Source organism: Echiichthys vipera (genome assembly GCF_963691815.1).
Source record: "Echiichthys vipera genome assembly, chromosome: 2".
Taxonomy (NCBI): Eukaryota; Metazoa; Chordata; class Actinopteri; order Perciformes; family Trachinidae; genus Echiichthys; species Echiichthys vipera.
This window is the reverse complement of record NC_139827.1, coordinates 633,077-643,076: the sequence shown is the minus strand read 5'-3', so window position 1 is coordinate 643,076 and position 10,000 is coordinate 633,077. Positions and strand designations below refer to the sequence as shown.

General features: G+C 49.2%; 1 protein-coding gene across 1 annotated transcript in view; it reads left to right on the top strand.

Moving 5' to 3' along the window:
- Nucleotides 1-10,000, top strand: part of slc8a1a (solute carrier family 8 member 1a) — a gene marked incomplete at both ends in the record, with an annotated part of 26,024 nt that overhangs the window by 2 nt on the left and 16,022 nt on the right. Inside the window, 3 exon segments of the mRNA XM_083936073.1 lie at nt 1-967; nt 969-1,377; nt 1,380-1,806. The exon segment at nt 1-967 is cut by the window's left edge and continues 2 nt beyond it. Coding sequence (XP_083792199.1) covers nt 1-967; nt 969-1,377; nt 1,380-1,806 — 1,803 coding nt within the window.

Below are 10,000 nucleotides of genomic sequence, written 5' to 3'. Positions count from 1 at the left end.
GAGCCGAGCCGGGGCCCCGTCACTGTTCTCCACCTCTCCAGCATCTCTCCATCAGCTGCTTCTCCTGTTGACCATCGTCTCCATCGAGCCTCCGTACGCTGCGGGGGGGGGCTCCCCTCGGACCCTCGCGTCCAACTCCACCCTCAGCAACAGCACCAAATGTGGAGGCGGCAGCAACGGCTGCAAAGAAGGCGTCATCCTGCCGATATGGCGCCCGGAGAACCCCGCCTTCACCGACCGCGTCGCCAGGGCCACCATCTACTTCGTGGGGATGGTGTACATGTTCCTGGGCGTGTCCATCATCGCCGACCGCTTCATGTCGTCCATCGAGGTCATCACGTCCCAGGAGCGGCAGATCACCATCAAGAAGCCCAACGGCGAGAAGATCACCACGACGGTGCGGATCTGGAACGAGACCGTGTCCAACCTGACCCTGATGGCGCTCGGATCCTCCGCCCCTGAGATCCTCCTGTCCGTCGTGGAGGTCTGCGGTCACAACTTCGACGCGGGCGAACTCGGCCCCAACACCATCGTAGGAAGCGCCGCCTTCAACATGTTCGTCATCATCGGCCTCTGCGTGTCCGTCATCCCCGAGGGCGAGACCAGGAAGGTGAAGCACCTCAGGGTGTTCTTCGTCACCGCCACCTGGAGCGTGTTCGCATACACCTGGCTCTACCTGATCCTGGCCGTCATCTCCCCCGGCGTGGTGCAGATATGGGAGGGGCTGCTCACACTCTTCTTCTTCCCCGTCTGCGTTGGATTAGCCTACGTGGCCGACCGCAGGCTGCTCTTCTACAAATACATGTACAAGCGATACCGAGCGGGGAAGCATAAAGGGATGATCATCGAGACCGAGGGAGAACCGGAGCTGCCGTCCAAGATCGACATCGAGATGGACGGGAAGATGCTGAACTCCCGCGCAGACGAGACAGGGATGGACTTCAAGGAGCTGGACGAGGACGAGGCGCCGCAGAGAGGCGGCCCGGATCCTCAAGGACCTGAAGCAAAAACACCCGGAGAAGGAGATGGAGCAGCTGATGGAGCTCGCCAACTATCAGGTTCTGAGCCAGCAGCAGAAGAGTCGGGCGTTCTACCGCTGTCAGGCGACCAGGATCATGACCGGGGCGGGCAACGTCCTGAAGAAGCACGCCGCCGACCACGCCAAGAGAGCCAACCAGCACGACGTCTGCTCCGAGCTTTCCCTCAGCGACTTCTCCTCCAAGCTGTTCTTCGACCCCGGCTCCTACCAGTGTCTGGAGAACTGCGGCAGTGTGGCGCTGAACGTCGTGCGCCGCGGCGGAGACCTCACGAGCACGGTCTCGGTTGATTTCCGCACCGAAGACGGCACCGCTAACGCAGGCTCCGACTACCAGTTCACCGAGGGACGATCGTGTTCGATCCCAGCGAGACGGAAAAGGAAATCCGCATCGAAATCATCGACGACGACATCTTTGAGGAAGACGAGCATTTCCTGGTTCACCTCAGCAATGTGAAGGTCCTGTCAGAGGGCGCCGGCTCAGACGAGCGCCAGGCCAACCACGTGGACGCCCTCGCCAGCTTGGGCCTGCCGTGCACGGCCACCGTCACCATCTTCGACGACGACCACGCGGGGATCTTTACGTTCGAGGACCCGGTGGTGACCGTGAGCGAGAGCATCGGGGTGATGGAGGTGAAGGTGATCCGGACCTCGGGAGCCCGCGGCGTTGTGTCCGTGCCGTACAAGACCAGGGAGGGGACGGCCAAAGGAGGCGGCGAGGACTTCGAGGACACACACGGAGTCCTGGAGTTTGAAAACGATGAAATCTTGTGAGTACAAATCTGAATGATGACGAAGTGTTGGATCATGAGAATAGTCTTAAACCTTTGAAGTGTCCTGAACACAAACGCACGTCAGGCACAACTTTAACCACTTATTTCACTGAACGCGGAACATTTAAAGGTTTAAACATAACACTGTTAAAACTCTGCACGTACGTTTGTGTTGAGTTGACACACCCGTGCATTTAAGAGTCAGGAAAACAACAGACGCAGATGTTTTCAGTAAGTTCGGCCTTTCGTTTGAACCTTAACGCAGGTTTTTCTCACGGTCAGAGATCATTTGTGAAACCTGAGTTGTGGCGTTTGCGTGTCCTGAGGGAAACAGGGTTCTGGGTCCCTGAACGTCACATTATGAGACAGGAAACACATCAGCGTCCTGCGTGTGTGCAGTTTGTTTGGCTGCTGGTCATGGTCACGCTTTTAAAGGAACAGGAAGTCACTCTCGTCATTCGTTGTTATGGTTGATTCTGAGGATTCTGATTGGCCTGCATGGCTTTTATCCTTCTCATTACACCGCCGTGTACAGGTTTGGGATGGTTCTGATGGTTCTGATGGTTCTGATGGTTATGGGACGTAGACTTTGGGGTCAGATCGGCTCCTTAAAGCTCAGTGACGTAGACTCCAGCGTTGTGTTTGCGTGTAAAGGTAAAAACACTAAAGTGAGCTCTGACCTGCTCCAGCGTTGTGTTTGCGTGTAAAGGTAAAAACACTAAAGTGAGCTCTGACCTGCTCCAGCGTTGTGTTTGCGTGTGAAGGTAAAAACACTAAAGTGAGCTCTGATCTGCTCCAGCGTTGTGTTTGCGTGTAAAGGTAAAAACACTAAAGTGAGCTCTGATCTGCTCCAGCGTTGTGTTTGCCTGTAAAGGTAAAAACACTAAAGTGAGCTCTGATCTGCTCCAGCGTTGTGTTTGCGTGTAAAGGTAAAAACACTAAAGTGAGCTCTGATCTGCTCCAGCGTTGTGTTTGCGTGCAAAGGTAAAAACACTAAAGTGAGCTCTGATCTGCTCCAGCGTTGTGTTTGCGTGTAAAGGTAAAAACACTAAAGTGAGCTCTGATCTGCTCCAGCGTTGTGTTTGCGTGTAAAGGTAGAAACACTAAAGTGAGCTCTGATCTGCTCCAGCGTTGTGTTTGCGTGTAAAGGTAGAAACACTAAAGTGAGCTCTGATCTGCTCCAGCGTTGTGTTTGCGTGTAAAGGTAGAAACACTAAAGCTCTGATCTGCTCCAGCGTTGTGTTTGCGTGTAAAGGTAAAAACACTAAAGCTCTGATCTGCTCCAGAGTTGTGTTTGCGTGTAAAGGTAAAAACACTAAAGTGAGCTCTGATCTGCTCCAGCGTTGTGTTTGCGTGTAAAGGTAAAAACACTAAAGTGAGCTCTGATCTGCTCCAGCGTTGTGTTTGCGTGTAAAGGTAAAAACACTAAAGTGAGCTGTGATCTGCTCCAGCGTTGTGTTTGCGTGTAAAGGTAAAAACACTAAAGTGAGCTCTGATCTGCTCCAGCGTTGTGTTTGCGTGTAAAGGTAAAAACACTAAAGTGAGCTCTGATCTGCTCACGCTGGCTCTCGTGGCGTGCGTGTTTCCGTAACCACCGTGTGCAGAGTTCAGGTAAACACTGTTTCCATCAGTGGGGCGTTCAGGTGTCCTGGGCGGAGCCGAGGCGGTGGGAGGCTGCAGATCCCCGTCACGCTGTACGGCGTCCTGCTTCTCCGCTGTTAGGGAGAGAAGGAGGAGGACGTTTCCCAGCATGCACCAGCTCTGGGTGCTGTTGTGGGCACCGCCTGTTTATAATGTGGCGTTCAGGACACACACACAAACGCCAGGACGCCGTTTTCATCGCCTCACTTTGGTTGAAGTTTTCAGAAAAGAGCGTTTACTGTGAGAAAACATGAAAATATCTGCGTTTGTTGTTGTTTTCCCTGCGCGTAAACGCCTCTCAGTCCGCAGCAGGCTGTGACGCTGTGACAGTGGGAATCGAACATGTGTTCCTTCCCTCCTGCAGCAGGTTCACGTGCCCTCGTAGCGTTCGCGGCGACTCTTTCCATGTGTGCAGCAGCAGGAATGGAATGACACGGCGGTCGTTTCCAGGACGGCGTGCTGAGATGGAAAAGGCGCCCGCTCATTAACGAGGACGCTGAGCAGACGCAGCCTTATAAAGGCCGAGGGGCCGCAGCACCGAGTCCTCGGCAGCACCTCATCATTCACATCAGTGTCAGCGTCCCAGTGCACCAGCGGTTCTGATGCTGGACCATCACCGGGGGGGGGGGGGGGGGGGCAGCTAGTTTCCTAACAGTTTAGAAAGGCGTGTTGATGTGAGGAGTGGTGTGTGTGTGTGTGTGTGTGTGTGTGTGTGTGTGTGTGTGTGTGTGTGTGTGTGTGTGTGTGTGTGTGTGTGTGTGTGTGTGTGTGTGTGTGTGTGTGTGTGTGTGTGTGTGTGTGTGTGATGTGAGGAGTGGTGTGTGTGTGTGTGTGTGTGTGTGTGTGTGTGTGTGTGTGTGTGTGTGTGTGTGTGTGGTGTGTGTGTGTGTGTGTGTGTGTGGTGAACTGTGTGTGTGTGTGTGTGTGTGTGTGGGCTGAGTGTGTGTGTGTGTGTGTCTGTGTGTGTGTGGTGTGTGTGTGTGTGTGTGTGTGTGTGTGTGTGTGTGTGTGGTGAAGTGTGTGTGTGTGTGTGTGTGAGTGTGTGTGTGTGTGTGTGTGTGTGTGTGTGTGTGTGTGTCTGTGTGTGTGTGTGTGTGTGTGTGTGTCTCTGTGTGTGTGTGTGTGTGTGTGTGTGTGTGTGTGTGTCTCTGTGTGTGTGTGTGTGAGTGTGTGTGTGTGTGTGTGTCTCTATGTGTGTGTGTGTGTGTGTGTGTGTGTGGTGAAGTGTGTGTGTGTGTGTGTGTGTGTGTGTGTGTGTATGTGTGTATGTGTGTGTGTGTCTCTGTGTGTGTGTGTGTGTGTGTGTGTGTGTGTGTGTGTGTGTGTGTGTGTGTGTGTGTGTGTGTGTGTGTGTGTGTGTGTGTGTGTGTGTGTGTGTGTGTGTGTGTGTCTCTGTGTGTGTGTGTGTGTGTGTGTGTGTGTGTGTGTCTGTGTGTGTGTGTGTGTGTGTGTGTGTGTGTGTGTGTGTGAGTGTGTGTGTGTCTGTGTGTGTGTGTGTGTGTGTCTGTGTGTGTGTGTGTGTGTCCTGCTCAGTGAGGGGGTCAGGTTACAGCCGCTCTCTGCTCCTCCAGAGTGTTTACGGCGCTTCCTCTGTCGTCAGCAGCTAACGAGCGGCCGGCCGCTGTGATTGGCTGCAGGTGTTTCTCGTTACAGCGAATCAGAGTTGTGTGTGAAAGCTTCCTGCAGCCGTTCGGACGTGGCTAACAGTGGTTAGCTCGGGGCAGCACGGTGAAGGCATTCAAAGGTCTTTTTTAACCACTAATGCTGCTGAAAATAACAGCAAACCTCTGCAGCAGCATGAGAAGAGTCCCTACACACACACACACACACACACACAACCACACACACACACACACACACACACACACACACACACACACACACACACACACACACACACGAGAAGAGTCCCTACACACACAACAAAGCGTCATCAGCGTAGTTAGTGAAGCCAGAGTTTATTAAAGAGTGTTTTAAAGACTTACCTACTGGCCCCTGCACCAGCTCCTCTCATAGTAAAGTCCATTACAGTGGAAGGAGCCCATTGGTGCCTTGGATCTGGAAGTGTCCATCTGTCCGTCCTCCACAGAGCTGCGTCTGTTTGTTCCTGTTGTTAAAAGGAAGGACACTTTAACACACGTTTATGCTCCTAGAGGACACTTTAGCACACGTTTATGCTCCTAGAGGACACTTTAGCACACGTTTATGCTCCTAGAGGACACTTTAACACACGTTTATGCTCCTAGAGGACACTTTAGCACACGTTTATGCTCCTAGAGGACACTTTAACACACGTTTATGCTCCTAGAGGACACTTTAGCACACGTTTATGCTCATAGAGGACACTTTAACACACGTTTATGCTCCTAGAGGACACTTTAGCACACGTTTATGCTCCTAGAGGACACTTTAACACACGTTTATGTTCCTAGAGGACACTTTAACACACGTTTATGCTCCTAGAGGACACTTTAACACACGTTTATGCTCCTAGAGGACACTTTAACACACGTTTATGCTCCTAGAGGACACTTTAACACACGTTTATGCTCCTAAAGGACACTTTAACACACGTTTATGCTCCTAGAGGACACTTTAACACACGTTTAGGCTCCTAGAGGACACTTTAACACACGTTTATGCCCCTAGAGGACACTTTAACACACATTTATGCTCCTAGAGGACACTTTAACACACATTTATGCTCCTAGAGGACACTTTAACACACGTTTATGCTCCTAGAGGACACTTTAACACACGTTTGTGCTCCTAGAGGACACTTTAACACACGTTTATGCTCCTAGAGGACACTTTAGCACACGTTTATGCTCCTAGAGGACACTTTAGCACACGTTTATGCTCCTAGAGGACACTTTAACACACGTTCATGCTCCTGGAGGACACTTTAGTGATTAGGTTAGCGTGCTGATGATAGCATTGTGCTCACAGCTGCTATCATAGCTGATAAAAAACATCTCAGTCCTCCTTTAATCAGTTCTCAGGCTCCAGTTTTGGCTGCAGCCTCGTCTCTTCCTGTCGTCTCCTCTCAGACTCTTTGCTCCGTGTCGGGGTGTGAGTGCGTTCTGCAGCTCGGTGTGTCTCATGTCTATTGTCGTGCTGTTAGTCGTGATGTGCTGCCGGTGTGTCGGGCAGATAAACATCACGCAGCTCGCTTCCTTATACGGCCGGCCTGTGGAGCAGCAGGGGCATCCTGCTCATCGTCCGGGGCTCAGCCCATAAAGACGACAGACAGACGACAGACTGACGACCACAGGGGAGGTCTCTGCTGGCCTGCAGCCACCTCATGCTAACATGATCACTAAAGTGTCCTCTAGGAGCATAAACGTGTGCTAAAGTGTCCTCTAGGAGCATAAACGTGTGTTAAAGTGTCCTCTAGGAGCATAAACATGTGTTAAAGTGTCCTCTAGGAGCATAAACGTGTGCTAAAGTGTCCTCTAGGAGCATAAACGTGTGTTAAAGTGTCCTCTAGGAGCATAAACGTGTGTTAAAGTGTCCTCTAGGAGCATAAACGTGTGTTAAAGTGTCCTCTAGGAGCATAAACGTGTGTTAAAGTGTCCTCTAGGAGCATAAACGTGTGCTAAAGTGTCCTCTAGGAGCATAAACGTGTGTTAAAGTGTCCTCTAGGAGCATAAACGTGTGATAAAGTGTCCTCTAGGAGCATAAACGTGTGCTAAAGTGTCCTCTAGGTGCATAAATGTGTGCTAAAGTGTCCTCTAGGAGCATAAACGTGTGTTAAAGTGTCCTCTAGGAGCATAAACGTATGTTAAAGTGTCCTCTAGGAGCCTAAACATGTGCTAAAGTGTCCTCTAGGAGCACAAACGTGTGTTAAAGTGTCCTCTAGGAGCCTAAACATGTGCTAAAGTGTCCTCTAGGAGCACAAACGTGTGTTAAAGTGTCCTCTAGGAGCATAAACGTGTGTTAAAGTGTCCTCTAGGAGCATAAACGTATGTTAAAGTGTCCTCTAGGAGCATAAACGTGTGTTAAAGTGTCCTCTAGGAGCATAAACGTGTGCTAAAGTGTCCTCTAGGAGCATAAACGTGTGCTAAAGTGTCCTCTAGGAGCATAAACGTGTGTTAAAGTGTCCTCTAGGAGCATAAACGTGTAGTAAAGTGTCCTCTAGGAGCATAAACGTGTGTTAAAGTGTCCTCTAGGAGCATAAACGTGTGCTAAAGTGTCCTCTAGGAGCATAAACGTGTGCTAAAGTGTCCTCTAGGAGCATAAACGTGTGTTACAGTGTCCTCTAGGAGCATAAACATGTGTTAAAGTGTCCTCTAGGAGCATAAACGTGTGTTAAAGTGTCCTCTAGGAGCATAAACGTGTGCTAAAGTGTCCTCTAGGAGCATAAACGTGTGTTAAAGTGTCCTCTAGGAGCATAAACGTGTGTTAAAGTGTCCTCTAGGAGCCTAAACGTGTGTTAAAGTGTCCTCTAGGAGCATAAACGTGTGTTAAAGTGTCCTCTAGGAGCATAAACGTGTGCTAAAGTGTCCTCTAGGAGCATGAACGTGTGCTAAAGTGTCCTCTAGGAGCATAAACGTGTGTTAAAGTGTCCTCTAGGAGCATAAACGTGTGCTAAAGTGTCCTCTAGGAGCATAAACATGTGTTAAAGTGTCCTCTAGGAGCATAAACGTGTGCTAAAGTGTCCTCTAGGAGCATAAACGTGTGTTAAAGTGTCCTCTAGGAGCATAAACGTGTGCTAAAGTGTCCTCTAGGAGCATAAACGTGTGCTAAAGTGTCCTCTAGGAGCATAAACGTGTGTTAAAGTGTCCTCTAGGAGCCTAAACGTGTGTTAAAGTGCCCTCTAGGAGCATAAACGTGTGTTAAAGTGTCCTCTAGGAGCATAAACGTGTGCTAAAGTGTCCTCTAGGAGCATAAACGTGTGCTAAAGTGTCCTCTAGGAGCATAAACGTGTGTTAAAGTGTCCTCTAGGAGCATAAACGTGTGTTAAAGTGTCCTCTAGGAGCATAAACGTGTGCTAAAGTGTCCTCTAGGAACATAAACGTGTGCTAAAGTGTCCTCTAGGAACATAAACGTGTGTTAAAGTGTCCTCTAGGAGCATAAACGTGTGTTAAAGTGTCCTCTAGGAGCATAAGCGTGTGTTAAAGTGTCCTCTAGGAGCCTAAACGTGTGTTAGAGTGTCCTCTAGGAGCATAAACGTGTGTTAGAGTGTCCTCTAGGAGACTAAACGTGTGTTAGAGTGTCCTCTAGGAGCATAAACGTGTGTTAAAGTGTCCTCTAGGAGCATAAACGTGTGCTAAAGTGTAGGAGCATAAACGTGTGTTAAAGTGTCCTCTAGGAGCATAAACATGTGCTAAAGTGTCCTCTAGGAGCATAAACGTGTGTTAAAGTGTCCTCTAGGAGCATAAACGTGTGTTAAAGTGTCCTCTAGGAGCATAAACGTGTGCTAAAGTGTCCTCTAGGAGCATAAACGTGTGTCAAAGTGTCCTCTAGGAGCATAAACGTGTGTTAAAGTGTCCTCTAGGAGCATAAACGTGTGCTAAAGTGTCCTCTAGGAGCATAAACGTGTGCTAAAGTGTCCTCTAGGATCATAAACGTGTGTTAAAGTGTCCTCTAGGAGCATAAACGTGTGTTAAAGTGTCCTCTAGGAGCATAAACGTGTGTTAAAGTGTCCTCTAGGAGCATAAACGTGTGCTAAAGTGTCCTCTAGGAGCATAAACGTGTGTTAAAGTGTCCTCTAGGAGCATAAACGTGTGTTAAAGTGTCCTCTAGGAGCATAAACGTGTGCTAAAGTGTCCTCTAGGAGCATAAACGTGTGATAAAGTGTCCTCTAGGAGCATAAATGTGTGTTAAAGTGTCCTCTAGGAGCATAAACGTGTGTTAAAGTGTCCTCTAGGAGCATAAACGTGTGCTAAAGTGTCCTCTAGGATCATAAACGTGTGTTAAAGTATCCTCTAGGAGCATAAACGTGTGTTAAAGTGTCCTCTAGGAGCATAAACGTGTGCTAAAGTGTCCTCTAGGATCATAAACGTGTGTTAAAGTGTCCTCTAGGAGCATAAACGTGTGTTAAAGTGTCCTCTAGGAGCATAAACGTGTGTTAAAGTGTCCTCTAGGAGCATAAACGTGTGTTAAAGTGTCCTCTAGGAGCATAAACGTGTGTTAAAGTGTCCTCTAGGAGCATAAACGTGTGTTAAAGTGTCCTAGGAGCATAAACGTGTGTTAAAGTGTCCTCTAGGAGCATAAACGTGTGCTAAAGTGTCCTCTAGGAGCATAAACGTGTGTTAAAGTGTCCTCTAGGAGCATAAACGTGTGTTAAAGTGTCCTCTAGGAGCATAAACGTGTGTTAAAGTGTCCTCTAGGAGCATAAACGTGTGCTAAAGTGTCCTCTAGGAGCATAAACGTGTGCTAAAGTGTCCTCTAGGAGCATAAACGTGTGTTAAAGTGAACTCTAGGAGCATAAACGTGTGTTAAAGTGTCCTCTAGGAGCATAAACGTGTGTTAAAGTGTCCTCTAGGAGCATAAACGTGTGTTAAAGTGTCCTCTAGGAGCATAAACGTGTGCTAAAGTGTCCTCT